Source organism: Porites lutea, chromosome 2 (assembly GCF_958299795.1).
Source record: "Porites lutea chromosome 2, jaPorLute2.1, whole genome shotgun sequence".
Lineage (NCBI taxonomy): Eukaryota > Metazoa > Cnidaria > Anthozoa > Scleractinia > Poritidae > Porites > Porites lutea.
This window is the reverse complement of record NC_133202.1, coordinates 41,224,853-41,244,354: the sequence shown is the minus strand read 5'-3', so window position 1 is coordinate 41,244,354 and position 19,502 is coordinate 41,224,853. Positions and strand designations below refer to the sequence as shown.

Here is a 19,502-nt window from a genome sequence, read left to right as displayed (position 1 = left end):
CGGTAGAAATCTGTCATCGGTGGACATTGGTAAGTGCGACCCCGAGTTTTCAAGTTAGAAAAAACTTTGAAAATCGGCAAAAACATCAAAGACGTCGTAGTGCTTGGGTGGGGCAGGCAGATTTTGGAAAACTCGAGCTAAACAACAGGAATCAAAGCGGTAACTGTCTGGTATCTGGCGTTCTTAAGTTCTCAATGTGTCAAAGCAAAAACTATTAACTCCCACTAATGCGACCCTCCTCGGTTGGACTAAAAGTTTTCTTTTCCGGTTGCGGTTTCGAATTTTTGTGGTTTTTTAGCCGGCAAAGATGAAAACTTTTCCCAAGTGCGACCCATGTCTTAGCCTCTTTGAAAACGGGGGCCAGTGCAAAGTCTTTTGACAGGAAAAAATTCAAATGAAACTCATTTTCAGTTAAAAGGGTTTTACACGTAACCTCATTTTGAAAGTGGGGGAATTGGAATCAAGGAAATGACCTATTCAACCCCAGTTTGTTAGCAAAGAGAGATTATCTGACAAAGTTTACCAATAGATTATAACCAGTGGCTGACGTATCCAGGTTTCGCTACATGTGTAAACGAGACCAGCGCTAACGGGCGAGAGAAGCCCTACAATGTTGGCTATAAATCACTACAAAGGATCAATTTGGAAAATCGCACAGGAAATGATCCCCGAAAAAAAGACAGTACAAATGCCTTCTTTTGGCTGAGTTTAACTGGTGGTGAATGGTTGAATTCATTTTCTTACCCATAACTTCACCCTAATTCTTCATTCTGAGAAGGATAAAACAAACTATCTTGTCGTGCATATACCACTTCCACGTTTCCAATAAGGCACCTTATTTGCCCACCCCCCCCCCCCCAAGTTTGAATAACCGTTGTTTGTCATTTCTCCTGGGTATTAATTATGAAAACAACACTCGTCCAAAATTTAGGGGGGGCAAATAAGGTGCATTATGGAAAATGTGGAGACGGCGAGTTCGTATTAATAACAGGATATAGAAAAATAATTTATTCATTTCTATAGTGTCCCCTCCACATCCAGAACCTCATCAAGTTCAGAAGCCATTGAATTGAGCAAAGCCAAAGTTGCAGTGACATCTTCTTTCTCTGTCTCATCATCAGTGTCCATTAGTAAATCACCTGAGGTATCTTCACAAACGCTAAGACTTTCTCCAGCTGCCGTCTCAGCAAGACTATGGTTTTCATTTGAATTATCCATGAGCTTTGTAACTGTTGATTGATTGCTTGTTGAAATTTCCTGCGTACATGAACTAGATATGTGGTTTTCGGTAGAGGTAGCAGTGTGTTGTGAATGTCTTGAATTGAGTTGCAATGATGATGTGGATATACCAGACTTGAGTGATGTCGCAGAGTTTGTATGTGAATTCTTTGTTGGTGGTGATAAATTAATGTTTAAAAGAGAAGATATTTTTGACGAAGCCTCTGAAACAGTATTTTTCATACTACTAACAAGATCATTTTCTGTAGTTGACGTTACAACAGGCGACGAATGTTCCGAAGATGATAAATCCTTCATGCTACTTTCACTTGTTGTAACACTATTTGAAGTCTCTTTAGGTGTGTTCTCCTTTTTGGCTGCATTCACAATCTCCATTGGATTCTCTGAAAAACAAATGGCACGAGGCTTCATCAAAAATCGTTCCAAGACGTATTTATCTACACCTTAAACCTTAAATTAGAAAGGTGCTTAGAATCATCCATTAAAAGGATGACTGTCATTTCATAGGGGTTAAGTCACGGCTGTGTAGTTAACTCTGTTAATACAGTAAATCCTCTATGCAGTCCCCCCCCCCCTCGAAAAAGCCCCACCCTTTCATCCCCCCGTCTCAAATGGGCTTGAAATAAATAAGCACCCAGGGGTCTTAATAGAGGATTTACAGTACATTCACTAAGGAACTTAACGTTGGTGGACAAAATTACTTGTCACTGACAAAATCACAGCTTTGAGTTGTTTTGTATTTGCTTTGTTATTTCTACCTTCTTTAAATGCTTTGAGCAGTTATTTTCATGTTTCACTCAATATGGAAGCAGTTTCCAATGTTTGACAAAATTTGCAACACAGTTCCTTTACTGAATAAATGACATTAATTAACTATAAATACCATAAGAACAAGCATGACTTACAAAATTTGAAAAGCCATAGTAGAAAATTACACTGAAAGAAATTCATTGGATTGACCTTTGTTTAGGCAACTTGAAATCTTAAGGTCGGTACACACTAGGCGACAAGTTGCAGCAATTTTGCAGGGATTTGTCGCTGCCACGTGTCACCTGACCTTGTTGCTGCAACTAGTTGCCTGACCCGTACACATGGAGTGATCTGTCGCTGCCACGTGTTGCTGCAACTTGTCGCCTAGTGTGTACCGACCTTTGGCAACAGCCCTAGTATATATTTAGCCTGCAAACGCAGATGTATTTCCAGTTTTCGCATTCACGCATTCAAGGGCTAGTGTATGTTGAGTCACCAACTAGGAATTCACCTGACAACTGCATTTATATAGGTTTCCTAGCAGTTCTTTGACCAAGAGAGGGCTATTTTTTTACAATTTACTGCCTTGAAAATTTCATAATTATTAAAGCTGTCAGTGGCTCACAAGCCAACACTGTGACATAGGGGTAACATAAACTAGTATGGCATAAGCATAAGTAAATAAGATATACTAAAAAAAGGAGTGGACTAGGTAGGATCGCAAAGGTACTTAGTAGACCTCTTCAAGTTTCATGTTGCCAACAGAACCTGAAAGAAAACTCGTTTGATTCTTTACCTTTTGCAATTTTCCTTTCTTGAGCTAATGCAGCACGTTCGTTAGTCAAAAACACTCTGTACAGCATGACCATTTCAGCAGATGGGTGCTCCCGCTATACCACAAAATACAATGAAACAATAAAATGTACGGCCAGACTCAACAGCTTTAAACCATACAGTACAAATAAGTAACAACAACTTTTTAGGAGTGGAGTGTCACAGATTTTCCGATTTTCCTGCACAAAAGTTGATGGAAAAGGTGCTTTGTTTGTGAACAATAGTTTCATCCGGTATGGTTCATAAAACCTTTTCTAAAGATGCATGTGAGAGGTACAAGGATAGGCTATTCAATACCATGCATGTAAGACTGTACTCTGTCTTGCCAATAAAAATTATTATTATTTATTCAAAATATTTCCCCAATTCTGACAGGCTAAGAGCACACACATATTTCACCATAACCAGCTATCGATGAACAAATTTGGAAGAATTTTGCAATTAATACTCAACGGATGATGTCAAAAATGCAGCTTTCTTGCAGGTTAATGCACCATTAACCAAGAAGACCTGGGGATGAGCTTGAGTTGTTTGGTTGTGAAAACAAAAATGTGGACACTTCACAGTAAGCACTACAGCTGGAACTAGGCAAAATAATAGTTAAAAACATAGCAAAAACAGCACGAAGAAAACTCAGAGGGCGACATCTGCTATTTGGAGAATATTTGAGGAGCTGGACAAACCTAAATGTACACTATCGAAGATGAACTTAACATTGATGCAGATAAGCATGTTTTAGCTGTTTTTAAACTAGGAATTACTTTGAATGAATAATTAAGCAATTAATGAATGAGGCTAAGTAGGATATGAAGAATTAAGCAGACTGAGGAGGGTGTTATTCGGCCTCGGTGGATAACACCCTCCAAGATCTGCTTAATTCTTCATATCTTACGAAAGCCTCATTCATTAATTGCTAACTATAAGTCTATCAAAGACGAACTTAACATCGATGGAGGTAAGCATGTTTAAGCTATGTTTTTAAACAAAGAATTATTTTGAATGAATAATAATACAATTATTGAATTTGGCTTTCGTATCATATGAAGAATTATGGAGATCTCGGAGGGTGTTATTGGCCGAACACCCTCCTTGATCTCCACAATTCTTCATAAGATGCTCAGCCTCATTCATTAACTGTTAAGTAATAAAACCTCGGGATCAATCTTGCACAACATGAACCATTTCACATGGTTTAAAACAAGAGAAATAAAATATGCATGCTGCTGTATAAGCCTTAAAATTAAACAAATATGCTCACCATACTCTCATCAAACAGTAGCTGTCGATACTTCTCCATCATTTTTTGACTGCGTTTAACAAGTTGGGTGGATACAGAACTATACAGACCATCAGCTGAGAGTGGAACAAAATAAAAATGTCAAGAGGAAAGGGTTAAAAAAATTCACATGCCCCTGACTGAAGGAAAAAACCACCACTAATAATATTTGAATGTAACATACTGGATAGCCTCTTATCAATTTCAAGTTTACTCAAGTTTCATTTGGTTTTAAAGTACAGTTCACATCTGATAACTCGAACCTTCAAGGACACTTGAAAAAAGTTCAAGTTATCTAGAGTTCGGGGGTTCAAAGCAAGTAACCAGAAATGAGGAAATGGGATGGGGAAGGAATGCAAGTATCATGTACACTTCATTTCAAGGACAGAAAGAGATATATTGATATTCTGAAAAAGGAATTCAAGCAACAAAGCTTGATTAATCAGTATAGGGCTTAACACTGCATCTGAATTGGATTGACAAAAAAGTAAAGACAACGAAGAATACACACATGTTTTGAAATAAATTCAACGTTTTGGACTGCAGTTCACTGCTTTCTTTTTTGGGACTTGCCAAGCACTTAAAAGTTATTGGGGGTAAAATTGTACAGAAATGAACTGAAGGGAAATAAAAAATAGTTTGAGTGAGCTGACAGGAGGTTTGAGTTATAGAGGGTTTGTAACTGAGGGTAAAATTATAGACTGTTCACAGTCCCCTATTTTTCATGAGATCACCGAGATATAGCGTGTCTTACCGTTAAGGGCGGCCATCTTGATTTTCAAATGTTCCGAGGGGACAGGCATCGGGGATTATAGCTCTAGGGGGAGGGGGGCGAGAAAAATACAGGGACTGTAATAACATCACTGCAGCTCGCATTCCGGAAGCGCATTATACCAGCAACGCAGGCGTTTGATTGGTCATTAGACAATAGATGTTGTTATATTCCTAGACTTTCACTCAACTAAACAGGGACTGCCATTGGTTGATTCTTGGTCACGTGGCCTTGACTAAAATCAAATGTATCCCGATCGTGATACATTAAACAATGTATCCCACTCGGGATACATTACAGCACGTGATCAAAGCATGGTGGAAAGTGGTGTGACAGAAGGCGGGAAAAACACCGCCAGGTCCAGCCAGTTTTCTTTTTCGTGAATGAACACAACAACACAAAAACGAAGCCTAAAGCTAAAAAGCAACAATTTTTAAAGTTATCCCAGAAGTTCCCAGAAGAAAAACAGCAGCTAGTGGAGGAAAAAGATGCAGATAATATGAGGAAAGTACTTTTGTTTGTAAACCATTCATCCAGTGGTTTTGAGAATTAAATTTGTGTTGTTATAAGTACTGAGTCGACTTGGTGGTTCGCTTCGGTTATTCTTTTGTTGCTGTTGAAGTAAAAGTCTAGAAATATAACAAAACACTTAATGTCAGGTCCCTCGGGAAACAGTTAGTTTTGTTTTCCCTCGAGTCCTGATGTTTCCCGAGATGAAGGAAAACAAAACTAACTGTTTCCCTCGGGATCTGACATTAAGTGTATATTAATTTGTGTTGACAACAGGTTTAGTTTAAGTTGCCGACACTGACAAGTCGTTGACAAGTTGTTGTCTCTATAAAACATACGCTTTCATAATACTACCATAAAGCACATCTTGCACAAGCACACGAACGATTTTTGGTATTTTGCGGATGAATCACGTCAGCCAACATACTTTTGAAGCAGCCTGGCCAGGGGAAAGTTGTAACAGTTTCTGCCAAACAAATTGAAAATTTAATGCTACACCGACACAGAAAAGACAACCTGTCAGAAATGCCTGCCTTTTTATCGGGAGGTTTAACCATTTCAATCTGTGGTGAAGAGGGCATGCTGAGCGCTGCTATTAGGAAAATGTTTCACCTGTGCATGCCAGTTTTATTTGGAGGAATGGCCCAGTGTATGAAACTGTATAAAATCCCTGTTTCGAAAAGAGATATTTGTAAATACATGAAATCGATGCTAAATGCGGAGGCAGAGCTTCTTAATAAATGAATGTTAAAAGGCGTGAAATTCCTGAACACTAGCTGCAATGATGTTATTACAGTCCCTCTTTTTTTTCTCACTTCCTCCCAAACTGCCCCTGCCCCCTAAGCAGTTTTGACACTCATGCAAGATGGCAGCCCATAACACAAAGTGCTCAATCTCGAAAATCTTACGGAAAAATAGAGGGCTGTGAACAGTCTAGTAAGATTACATTAAACATATGGAGGTAATCCAGGGGAAATTGATTTTGCTTTGAGTTAGTGCGAGGATTGAGTTAGCAAGGGTTTGAGTTAGTGAGAGTCAACTGCACAGTCAAACACCCATGTGCGACCACCTCCCATAAGTGCCCAACTATCAAAACACGAAAAAAAACTTTCCCATTTGCAACCACTTGTAAACAACAAACTCTCCTAAAAGACTGCTACCATTTTTTTGGATGATGTCCTTAGAATTTTCCATTGTTTTATCCTCATGTATGCAACCACTTTATGCATTGTTTGATCTCTATGCATATTGTGTACTCACTACTACTAAGAGAATTTCATGTTTTTCAGTGATAACAACACACTACACTTATCATCATAACTTAGAAATTGCATGCAGTGAATTCTCTCCCAAAATGTAGACATGTGCGGTCCTCTTCTAGCAAGTGAACCCTGGTGATTTGATTCTCTAAAGTGACCACCTTAGTAATGACCACTAAGGGCCTGTTTACATGGAGGTGGGAGACCCCAGACAGGTGAGGTAACATGTGGAGGGTCACCCCACATATCATGTAAACATGATCAAATTAAAATGAGAGATTATATGGACAAGCGGGTTACCTCACCAACCTAGCTTCCCCTGCTTCCATGGTGATTTGGGTAGCTTATGGGAGGTTTGACAGTATTAACTATGGGGATTCCTGAATTTATATTCATGCAGTATGGGTCTCTAGTCAGGATGTATACAGGGATTCTTAAATCAACCAGGCAGAACAGATAATTAGGTTAGGGGTTACATAAGTTTTTGTCTCAGATTACAGCCCTTGTGTTTGAGACCAAAAAAAAAACTAGTAAGTTACTTAGGTTATTCTAGCAAATGGAATGCAAATAGGCCAGTTTCAAATTATCAAAATTCATTCTTTGCTCTGAGGCTGAGGGAAATAAAACAAAGAAATGAATTATTTATCTCTGAATTTCAATGCCATTTCTTTTGTTTTAAACCCCTCATCCTCACAGCCAAGTATAAATAGATCAATTTAGATTTCTGGGAAACTGCCCACCTACCCCTCCCTTAAGCTACCATTAACACTTACACTTCTTATCTAGGGCAAAATTTTACCTTAGGGGAGGGGTAGGTGGGCAATTTCCGCATAAACCTGAATTGATCTGAATAAATTTTAATAATTAAAACCGGTCTATCAGAGACCATTGCCATTATGAACAGATTAAAAGGTGTCTGGACTAGGACAGAAAAAGGTGTCCATTGTACAGAGACAGCAGTTAAAAAGAGGTAATTACTAGTAAGGGTTCAACTGTGGGATAAAGTGCTCTACTAAGGCTCAATGAAGTCCTGTCCAGTTGTCCAGGACAACTAGATTTTCCTGCTAAGCAAGTAACCTTGCCCGATGGGCAAGAGCCAGGGAAGTCATCTGACCCTAGGCTAGCAAAATGTGACAAGCTGGAATTCAAGGCTGGTTTACAACATCCTAAATGACAGTAAGGAGAATGTAGGGCACTTACCTTTTTGAATGTCTTCTGGAGTTGGGCTTGGGTCATAGCAAACATGGTAAGGTGTGAGCCTTTTAACAACATCTTCATGAGAAGTGAATGGTGTTTTGAAATCAGGGCGGAGAACAGCCTGTTGGTCTTGTGTAAGTCCTTGTTTTAATCTTAAAGAGTAAAATTGATGTTTAGAATGATAGAAATACTCCAGGTTTCAAATGAAAGAACAGACAACTTGAATTGACAGTAATGACCCTTTGGTTTAACTATGAGTCTTAAATCAAGTAGTACAAGTACCACTTTGGAATTTTGAGCTAACTACATCCCCTAAAACTTCCCTGTTGATGACTAGAGCATAATTATGTTAGGAATAAGACTGAAGAGATAAAAAGTAACATGAGGTACGTGAAGTTGGTTTAAAAAAATGGCAATGAACTTAATCTCATACTTGTAGATTAATTTGCAAAAACAAGATTGAGAACAATAATACAAGTTTAAGAATTGGTAGTCAATGACTACATGTGGCTACTACTGCAAAGTAGAATGAATATTGGACAGGCTGCATTCCTTTTATTAACTGAACAATAATATGTACAAGCCCTCAGGATAACAGACATTGAAAATATCATAAAGTAAATAATAGTTAAGATCGAATGACGGATAAAAATTCCTGAATATTCATTTTAAATCATAACGGTCTAAAACAACAGCAAACAATGAAGTTTTTTTTTAACAAAAGGTATCGCGATGGAATCTGCCTCCGAATGAATATGAGGTGCAGATTCAAGAGACTAGCTGATCGGTGAAATTATGCCTTTTGAACGTTAAGATAATATTGTAAAGAACCACAACAAAGAATAGGTATCCTGTTTGAATCTACTCAAAATTGCATGAGTTGCATCATATTTAAAAGGTCAATGGACTGGACAATTCCTAAACAATGCCTTTCGAGCCATAACAGTGTGTAGCACAACAATAAATAACAATTTCGCTAACGAAAGTTATCCTGTGTGAGTCGATGTGCTAGTTCTTTGTGTCTCAAAAGACATTTTTCATTCCCAAAAGGGAAAAAAGTGTGTCCAGAAGGACATTTCCTGTTCCCGTAAGGAAATTATTTGGGTGCCGAAAGACAGTATCCACCACATTGCTCTGATGAAGCTGTTGGTGTTTCTGAGTTGTTGTACAGATCACTTGACCATCAAATGTGGCAACAACCCCTTCGGTTCGGCGGAAAATCTCTGCAAAGCTTGAGTGAAGCCAAAAACTGCTTTGGGGAAAAACACTTGAAATGTAAATTGAGAGCCATACCTAGCTGCAGGTGCCAAATAGCACATTATCATTATCAGACAGAGAGAGATCTCACCTTGAATTGCACCCAACAAGACAGAAGGCAAAACACAAAAAGCCTATGGCAAGTAAAACTACTCTTACAACCAACGATATTTCAACAAGGCGCGCAACACCATCGCTGTCAATCGCTCACCTTCGCGTCGATGATAACTCCTGACTGTGAAAGATATGACTTTCGAAACACAGCAAACGTTTTTTCCATTCCCATTAGGGAATCAATGTTGAACTCGTTTGTGTCTCGTAAGACATTTAAGGTTCATTCTCAAAACGGAAAAAAAATCGTCTCGAAGGACATTTTCTGTTCACCCTCCATGAAAGTCGACAATAACAATAAGCATCAGTGTCGGCAGTGTCGTCAAAAGCCCGAACACTTTCCGAAGGTTAGGATTACTTACACTCACTCATACAAAGAGCCAGCATAGCACCTACTACTACTACAAGTAGTAGCCACAAAAACCCTCAAAATTCAAGTACCTCATAAAATGTTATCAAATATCACACTAATCCTTTCCTCAATGTTCAGATATTTACTTATGTGCTAGTCAGTAGCAGGAAAGAGTTATCATTCTGGGGTTACAATCAGCTCAAAATTCCAGTCATACTTGTACTTAAATCAAAAGGTCATTAATGACTCTAGTAACAATAGGGAACTTAATGGAAAAAAAAAACAGTGACAGAGCATAAACTTCACTTATAACCTTGCTTTCTTTCAAATTTTATAGCAGTTACACCAACAGAGGTTTTAGGAAAACAACTGAGATTAAAATACAGCAATAGTGAACGTTTTTCTTGCTGGCTGAGTTTGCGAAAGAGGAAAGAAATTAATTTCTCTCACCCTGAATGGACCTAAGGCACAACACACATTTTGGGGTATCAGTTTTCACACTCACCACATAATCCAGTTTTTGTTCCTTGCTGTCAGTGCAACAGCAGATAGTAATATTGAATGATGTCATGATGACTCAATGTCAACCTTTTCAAATTCATGTAACTCTTAATTCTGTGACTTTATTATATTAACGAAAGTTTAGTTGCATGTGATAAAACTGCAACTGATAAAAATGGGAATACAATATTGTCGAGGAATTACCTGTATTTCTCTTTTAATGACTTGTAGAAGAATGCCATATTCAAATTCTCAATAAAATTTCACATGAAAAAATTTTAGAAGTTTCAAATTGTACTTATGCCACGGCCACAAAGAAATGTACCAAAAAGTGTGACACACACGCAGAGCCCTTGTTGTTGCTTATTGAATATCATCCTTTTTTGACTTTCTCTTCTTTTCCTTCTTTGCCAAAGATAGCAAAATGAAACTAACCTAGTGGCAGCTTTTGGTTGTTCTGGAGCATCTGATGAGTGTGGACGCTTCACTCCTTTACTTGTCTCCTGTTTGATTGGAACTGAAACCTTCACACTCTAAGAAATTAACAATAAGCAAATAAATAACTGACAATGACTAGGTAGTTTCCAATAAAGACAAAACTGGCCCATTTTTCAATTAAGAATCCATGTAAAGAAAGTGTGCAGGCCTTTGCGAGCTGTAGCGTTACAAAATTAATTACAACTCTTGCTTTTAATCCCAGCTGGGCTAATGTGGAAGAGGGGCTTGTGCAGGGCCGTCACTAAGGTCCAGGCACCAGGGATCACCCCTCGACTACTAACAGCATTACCCACAGCTACTTTCAAAGTAATATCAGACCAAAAGAGCGCCAGAAGTCTAGACTGAAAAGGAAATACCAGTAATCATGGAAAAAGTGAAATTGAAAATATACCTCCGAAACACATGAATATGGCATTACTGGCATCGGAATTTTAAATTTCCCTCTAGCCTCCACAGCTTCTTGCAGGTTCACCACTCGGTTCCCTGCCTACTGATTATACCTTGTAATAAACAGTTCTAGTGTGTCTAAGGCCCATTTCAGACTCCTAATTTTGCACGAGGCAAACCTAATTCAAATTAAGGCCGACAAAAATTATTTTGACTGGCTCAATTGATTTGGATGATGATCTTAATTCTAGCCAAACTAAATACAAAAAGAGAGAAATGCTCTCTGAATTAAACTGCTTGCAAAATACTTAATTTATGCATAAGGTTGAGCACATGAAAAGTTCAGCACGTAAATCAAAGCTGTTCCAGACTCGCTCCAATGTTGAAATTCCCAGCCAGAGTACGACTGTGCCATTCCAAATTGAAATAGGCATTCCTCATTGATTAAGACGATGAACTTTTCATGTACTTAACAAAACATATGAGGTTAAGCTCACGAAACGTTAGGCATCTGAAAAAGGGCCTAATTACAAAAACGGTCTTACCTGTGAGACAGGTTGTCGACCTGATGTTTGAAGAATTCTAGGAATATGTTGCATTTTACCCTGTGTCTTCAAGCTAGCTTGTCTTTGTGATTGTAAAGAATGTTGCTGATTTTGCACAACTACTTGTTTCACCGCTGATCCTTGAAGCTGCTGTTGCAATTGCAGTTGTTTCAACTGTTCAGGTGTCAGTCCTTTCGGCTGAATATTGCTACCTGTTTGAAGATTGTTTGAGGCAAGTTTCTGCTTTGCAGCTTGCTGTTGTAATTGAAACTGTTTCAATGCCTGGAGTTGTTGAGGAGTAATTTGAATAGTTTGGTGTGACTTTGTTCCCTGCAATCCCAACTTCTGCAAAAGCTCCGGCTGTTTTATAATAAACACCTTCTGAACTCCTGTATTCTGTGCTGTCTGTGCCTTTGTTTGGGAAACAGTGTTGGGTTGTGTTGTAGCTGCTATTTGGACCATAGGAGTCACACCAGGTTTGGCCTGTTGAAGTACAGGCTTGGCTTGCTGGATAACAACCCCGTGATTTAACACTTGTGCTGTAGAAACTTTGTTAGGCTGATTTTGTACAAAGGTCACTCCTTGGAGCAGACGCCCACCCTGGTCCTTTGTAATCACAAGGTTTTGATGGGTTAACAAGTTACCCTGCTGCTGTCCAAGAACTTGCCCTACTTGCTTCTGCTGAGTATTCAATACTTGCTGTAACTGTATATTAACAGGTGATGCAGCAGTTACTTCTGTCCTCTGCTGCAGATTCGAATGCCTTACTTGTGGGCTGACATTAACTTTTAACTGTGTGTTTTGCTGTCCTTGGGCAGTAGATTGTGTCGGAACATTCTGAACCAAAATCTGTTTTTGACCAGACTGCTGAACGTGCTGAAACAATTGAGGTTGCTGTTGGACAAGATTCTGTGCAGATTTTTGTTGTGACACTTGCTGAAGCAGCTGCTTAATAACTTCCTCCTGGACTACAATATTCTGTGGTTGAGAGGCTTGTACAGTTTGTGTAGTTACTACTTGGTTTTGTTTTAGAGCAGCCTGAAGTTGTGCTGGAGTCAACACCTTTTGCTGAACAGTTTGTGCAATCTGTGGTTGTTGTTGCTGGTTAGAAAGTTTCTGCTGAACTAACTGCTGAATTTGCTTAATTTGATTGGCTGGCAAAGACTGCGACTGAATAAGCTGAGTAGCATGAGTGGTTGGAGTCTGGCCTCTAATTAAATTTAAAAGCTGTTGTGCTTGAATTAGCTGTGGGTGGTTTTGTTTTTGGACAGTTCCTGGGGGCACTTGGTTGATTATTGCTTGTACTTGTGGGGTATTCTGATTCGACACTTGTTGGAGAACTATCTTCTGCTTTGTACCAACCATATGCGAAGGAGACAAACCAGTTTGTTGAGGCAAAATGTTTGGCTGTTTCGGAGCAATCCTTTTAACAGGAGTGGTTGATGAAAGAATTTGTTGTGAGGTATTTGGAGACAATGATTTTATGCTATGGAAATTTCCACCAACAGCATTAGTTTTCATATTTCCTTTAGAATCAATTCCATTTAATGCCACATGCTGCCCAAGAGGAGAAACACTCTGTTGTCCGGTAACAGACTGTTTTTGCGCCACAAGTGGAACTCCGGAATTTAAAACCTGTCTTCCACGGTTTCCTGGTGACCCAATAGTTGATCCTGTTACAGCTGAAGACGCATTTGGAGTTTTAGGCTGAATGGGAATGGGTTTCTTCCCTTGAAATAGAGCTGCAGTAGAAGAAACCACAGGCTTCGAAACTGCTATACTGCCAGGTGCAACAGACAGCACAGCACTCCCAACTTTGGTTCCTGTATTTTCTACAGAATGAGGTTTCAAAAAATTTCCTCCACTAGACAAAGGAACAGACGAAGGAACAACACCAACACTATTATTGTGAACTACAGCATTCACAAATGTATTTTGAGCAGCAGCTGATGGCTGAATGTTATTCACTGATGCTGAGGAACCTACAGGAAACGTTCTTGCATTTGCAGGCAATGCACCCACAATGCTACTTGTGTTTAACAAGTGATTTCCAAAACCTGGCATTGAAACAGCATCTGATGAAGAATTCTTTGAATGTGATCCATTATCCTATCAATAAAAGAATAACAAAGATTAGAATTCAAAAAGACACTCTTAGAAGATGCAATCAAAAGTCACAAAAAGTAATACACTGAATTCTTTATTATTTTAATTATGAATTTTGAAATACCAGGAACACCAAAAATATTTCTGGAATGCTATGGTGTTGTAAGGAAGTAGCCAATTATGTGTGAGACGACTAAACCACAGGAAACCACAGAAATTAGTTTGCAGTTTAGTGGCTTTTTTGCATGGCCCAATCATTGTTAAGATTGGTCTCAACACAATAAACATTCCTGACATATTTCAAGTACGACCAGTTTCTGAGTTTGGCAAAAGAGGGAAACCCAAAGGACCCTTCCTATTTTGCACTCAAAAGAGGTGGTGTTGAACAGAGGCTTTTTTATTCAAAAAATAAGGCAAGAAAAAATGTCAGACTTCCTGAGCTCATGTTTGCTGGATAAAGGGTGTCAGCTTAACGTGAGGTCTGTATAATACAATTTTCACTGTAAAGGAATTAGAAATACAGGATTTGCAGCTAAAACCATTAAAGAATAAAGAGCAGGAGCAGCACACAAAAATTATATCTACTACAAATCCCCTGTACAACTCCTTCTGATTATATAATTTCAGACATTTATAACTGGATGTGTGTTTCAAATGAATGAAGAAGGGCAAAAAGTCATATCTTTATTAACAAAATCAATGAGTCTCAAGCCTGCGGACCAAGGACATCAATCTCACACATCACTAACAATCTCTCACACCTGACTCATAATTCCAGATGAAATGGTTCTTAACAAATCATTAATTATAAAAAATTAATTTAATTTCCCCTAAAATATTCCAAAATAGTGCTAAATATTGACTTTGAGTTCCAAATTTATCACAACACGCTAAAATTGCGGCCTTTTAAATAGCTCACTAGACCATCTTCAGACATTTTCAATTACATTCAAAAGTCTTTGGAAAATAGTCAGAAATCTTCAAAAGTTGCTGGGACATTTTTTGAAATCCAGGTCATGATAAGAAAAAATCTCAAGGATTTGACTCTTATGACTCAGACTCTACCACCAGTGAAATCAATTCTTTAGGGTGGTGTTTTAATGACTTTAAGTTGTAAAAATTGTAAGCAAACTTTTGTGCCTTTTAAAGCAAAATTGCTTCAATGGCTATAAAAACTCATAGTCAAATCTTGCCGTCAAACTTAAACAGTTGTAATAAGTAGTAAACTACTAGGAAACCATAAAGCATACAATGCTTGAGTTGGCAGGTAAATAAGCAGAGCTGTAAAGTGCTTATGACCAAAAGACAAAATCAAAGTCATAACCATCGTCATAAGCTCAACAGAATCAGAGCATATCTGACTACAGGGTCTACCAAAAATCTAGTAGAAACCAGATTGTTCAGGATAAAAATGGAATAAATCATCAATCCCTATGCTCACTTCTATACACCAAGATCTTATACCTACCAATTCTTATGCATTTTGAGTGGGTCTCATGCCTGTGGACTCAAGGCATTGACCTCATACATCAAGAATAATTTTTCATGCCTGACTCACTCACAACTCCAGGCAATTTTTCTTTAACTCAGGAATAATAATGAAAATTCAATTCAATTTCCCAAAAATATTCCAAAAATGCACTTAATGTTGACTTTGTGTCCTAACTCTACGACAACACACCACAATAGTTGCTTTTAAATAGCTTCTGACATACTCAAAGGTGGTTAGGACATCTTCAGACATTTTCAGCAACCTTTAAATTAGCAATGGAAGTTTCGCTGGGACATTTTTGGAAATCCCAGGAATGACAAGACGAAACATCTCGCATTAGATGCAAAAGAGTTGGCACATATATGATCTCTTTAATCTTCTTCATCTTCTTATAACTGTGATAATCTTGTTTGTGCAAGACAAAACCCTAGGTTTAAATACCAGCCGCTGTTCGGAAAATGAGCCTGCGCTCTTTCCTCGAATAGACGGCTCGACAGGTGGGTTTACTATAGTCAACTTCCATTAATCAGACCACTGCCTGCTCAAATCAAGCAGACCGCATGAATTTTCTTTCCTGGAACAGATTTCAAATGGCCAACATGAAGGCATTCTTTAATGTGGCATGCAGTGGAGTTTTGGTGTGTTTTGAGCTTTAAAAAACTAAAATATTTACAACATAGAGTGCTAACTAGAGACTGTACAGAAAGGCTGGTTATAAAATGGTCAGAATGTTTTTGCAATTCAGCCAGCCAGATCTGGATTGTCAATTATTATTTTTCAGTCTGCACCGATGGTCATTGACAGCCATTGTGATAGAGACGACTTTCACATCCATTTCTGCTGTAATTTCACTCAAACAGTTTTATTTCACTCCTAACTCAACTCAATGGAAATACCTTAAATCAGTAGGTGTTGCTGGTGAGCTTAATGGTGAAGACCAAGGCGATAAAGAGGCGAAAACGAAAACAGGTGTTCAGTGTCTGATGACATTTTCTGTTTCAGGTGTTTCATAATCAGGGTTCGCAAATACGCCAAATTTGGCGTATTTTACGCCAAAATTGTTCAGATGACTCCACGGAGGTTACAGAGGGAGTCACTTCGACCTCAGAAATTTTCGGTAACAAGCACAGTTTTGTCCTTACCTTTTTCACAACAAATACAATTCACGTTAATTGTAAACGTTGTAAACCTTAATTAAATCATCGAAATTAAAGAATTATACTGCACGACAAAACAGGAAGAGGGTAAATTACGATCAAGGTTAACTCAATGACCGCCATCATGGATTTGAGCTTTCCAGGTCAGCGGACCGCCACGGCTACTTCGTGTATCCCTCACGATAGTGTATACATGCCAGGACCACGTGCTGGAAAGTCTGAAAATGGCTTTTTTCGTTGTGATACTTGACTCCAAATATTCCAAAATGACTCCAAAATTTTTGAAGCAGAAGTCACACTGACTCCACTCATCAATAAAATTTGCAAACCCTGATAATGATGCATAAGTTAAATTTTGAATTTACATCACTGAGATGATAGGCCACTCATGAGTCCAGCCTTCTCTCCTCGGGGAGGAGTGAGAGAGCACCCAAAATCAAGCCTAACAGGTCCCTCGACGGGTCATGTCACAAACTCCATGAAATCAGAGATCATTTTTGCTGTGCTCTGTGATATCATGTTGAGGCAGTTTTCAACTAAGGCCTGTTTACATAAGGTAGCTGGCCTGCTTGCCGAGATTATAGTTGCTCAAAGCAAGATCTGCCTGCCTTCTTATATAAATGCAACAATAATTTTATAAGGAAACAAGGCATAGCTGCTAACCAGGCTGGCTCATCTCACAGTATACAGACCCTAAATCCTGAAAACTAAACTTCAGTAAAATTTACTGAATATATATATATATATATTAACTATCTGTTTCTTAAAAGAGACATGTAGGTCATCAGCTAGTAATGTTGCTGCTGTTTGTCGATTATTTGGGATTCAATACCCTAAGAGCCTGTGGTCCTCACTGCTCACCAAAAGCCTTTATACATTTATACTTTTGTGACAAAGAAAGTATATTAACATGCTAAGATGTGAAGCAGAGTGGTATGGTTAAATCCATGTGCACAGTGCAATTTGATAACCTACAACCTCGAAAGAGGACATCTTCTCAGAGAGGTAGTTTGATCAGTCATATCTTGTGATGTACACATGTCGGAAATTGAAAAATAATCGAAGACAAATACGCACCTGACTATTACTGCGGAGAAATTCCTGCAATGCATTCGGGTCACTGTGTAGAAAAGTAAATACGATATCAATTCAAATAGGTTTCCCTTAATTAAAACCATTTCACTTTCTTTATTTTTGGAGCCTTTAATGACTACATTTAAGCTAACAGAGAAGAAAACATAATACTTTGTCAGCTCATTCTCTGCAGCAGCCTACCAAAAACAGTTTCTAATAATTTTCTGACCTTATTACATCCAAAAGACATTTTGAAGTCCCATCGTCCATAGTTTAACACGATAAACAGATTAATAAACTTGTGTTGTAGGGTTTGGCAATAACTTCACTGACCCTGTAAATAAAATAAGTTTCATTAAAACCATAAGCTTACTATAGACAAAATATTCTCGGAAATAGACCATTCTTCACAAACCAGACAAATATAGAATTACAGAGAGCCAAGTTCAGCTTCCGGAAAGATACTCGTAAGGCTTCTCTCCAACCCTGGATCCTCTAAACTTCTTTGAATATTTTTTTTCAACAAGGGGGGAAAAAAGCCCCCTATTCAAGAGGTACGGCCGGGCACTACAGAGCATAAAATAACGAACATATGAGGTTCGTGTTCGATCGAATGGCCTACCCGTGCTTGTTTGCATATGATCAAATCCACGGGCCTTTAGCGGTCCATGGAACCAAATTGCTCCCTCATGTTGACTGACAGGAGAATGTACTATGTCTGGAAATGGTCGTTTCGGTCCCGGGCCGAGCAAATTTCCTGTTTTGGAGTGATTTTAGCTAAAATTTCACGACGGACATGCGACCGCGACTCGCATTTGTTCCAAGCAACAATATGTGGGGAGTCCAGGGGCTCGCACGTGATCATTAGTGTTCCGAGTACTGGGTTCTATTTCCGGTAATTTTTTGGCGGGAAGGGGCTTACCCATGCAAAAGTAAAAGTGCTAAATGACGTAATAAGTAATTTTAGAGCGGAAAAATTGCTACTTTTATAGAAGAAACATTGATTGAACATTGATCAACATTCCATTAGTGTTCCTGTTTTAACAGCAATTGATTTAAACACTGAGATAAAATATTTCACAAATTTCATATTGTATACAATATTTAGCAATTTATAATTTTACAATTTTATATAGCTTTTTTTAATTCTCGAACAAAGAATTACAATTTTGTAACTTAACAACTTGCTCTAGTTAACTAGAGAAAAAAAAACTGCTTTGCCATTTACAAAACCATGTTTTTCCAAGTTGTAATTATAAACAGGGCCGGTAGTATCGCTAGCCGCTGTAAATTACAAATAAACGACAGAAACTGAACAGCAAACTGCACTGACCCTTAGGGCAAAGCCGCGACACGAGCTTCTATAAATAAAATTTTAAAAAGTATATCGCTATAATAATTGTGCCCGATATTTCAGTTTGAAACACAAACCTTCGTTGTATCTTTAACTGATTCAGATCTTCTTTAGATCAAGACTAGTCTCGACTAGTCCGTCTAGTCCAGCCACTGTAGTCATTGGTTTATAGAAGAGCTGTTCTGTTTTTAAGTCTGTGAAGCCAGCACAATCCACAAGGAAACAAGCCAAAGAAAGCCCTTGTAAACTTGCATCGAGAGTTTTCATACCTCTATGAAAAAAAACAGCCGAGTGAAGCAAACTTTTTGCATTACCACATATGAATTTTGAACTTATGATGGGTGTCCCCCCTCAATCTAAATATACCTATCTCTTGTAACTATCTATATTTGTCATGGTGACGTCTAAAATCACTGGCCGTTCGTGTCTAAAAGGCGGCTTTGAGCTTTGGTATAGTGTAAAATGTAGAATCAATACAACAGCCATTCACCCGAACACCGGAGTTACAAAGTAATAGACCATTTGCATGCATGGTGACATCATTTTACTACTAATCATAATAATATAAATAATAATATGTCTTTATTTCATAGAATAAAAATACGTATTCCATATAACAAAAACTATAATTCAGAAAAGAGCCAAATGTTACCAATATATGATGCAGATAAAATGACAAGATAAAAGAATTTTAAAAACGTACACTGAAATATCTGAGAAATAACGAATTTCGTATTCAAAAGACAATGTAAAGATGGTAAAATGACAAGGTGAAAACTTAAAAAAACACAAAGAAAAAATCTAAACGGATAAGTTGTAATGAAATATTAA

At 38.2% G+C, this 19,502-nt stretch overlaps 1 protein-coding gene across 2 annotated transcripts; it reads right to left on the bottom strand.

The window, feature by feature from the left end:
- Positions 1-884: 884 nt before the first annotated feature.
- LOC140928637 (uncharacterized) lies at positions 885-18,798 on the bottom strand. 2 transcript variants are annotated; one of them, XM_073378414.1, is made up of 9 exons: positions 18,749-18,798; positions 17,547-17,651; positions 17,321-17,363; positions 11,489-13,597; positions 10,494-10,591; positions 7,841-7,989; positions 4,082-4,176; positions 2,786-2,879; positions 885-1,622 (listed from the first exon to the last, which is right to left on the bottom strand). In XM_073378414.1, the coding sequence occupies exons 2-9, from the start codon at positions 17,585-17,587 to the stop codon at positions 1,018-1,020; spliced, it is 3,234 nt and encodes a 1,077-aa protein (XP_073234515.1). In that variant the 5' UTR covers positions 17,588-17,651; positions 18,749-18,798; the 3' UTR covers positions 885-1,017. The 2 variants fall into 2 exon arrangements, with proteins under 2 accessions (XP_073234515.1, XP_073234514.1); XM_073378413.1 differs by lacking the exon at positions 18,749-18,798 and adding an exon at positions 17,940-18,155.
- Positions 18,799-19,502: the final 704 nt, after the last annotated feature.

Excerpts from the sequence above, each read along its gene's own strand:
- LOC140928637 (XM_073378414.1), bottom strand. The coding sequence starts at position 17,587 with ATGGACGATGGGACTTCAAAATGTCTTTTGGATGTAATAAG. Across the intron at positions 2,880-4,081 it reads TACTGTTTGATGAGAGTATG|CGGGAGCACCCATCTGCTGA; the intron begins GTGAGCATATTT and ends TTTGTGGTATAG. Across the intron at positions 1,623-2,785 it reads AGAAAGGAAAATTGCAAAAG|AGAATCCAATGGAGATTGTG; the intron begins GTAAAGAATCAA and ends TTTGTTTTTCAG.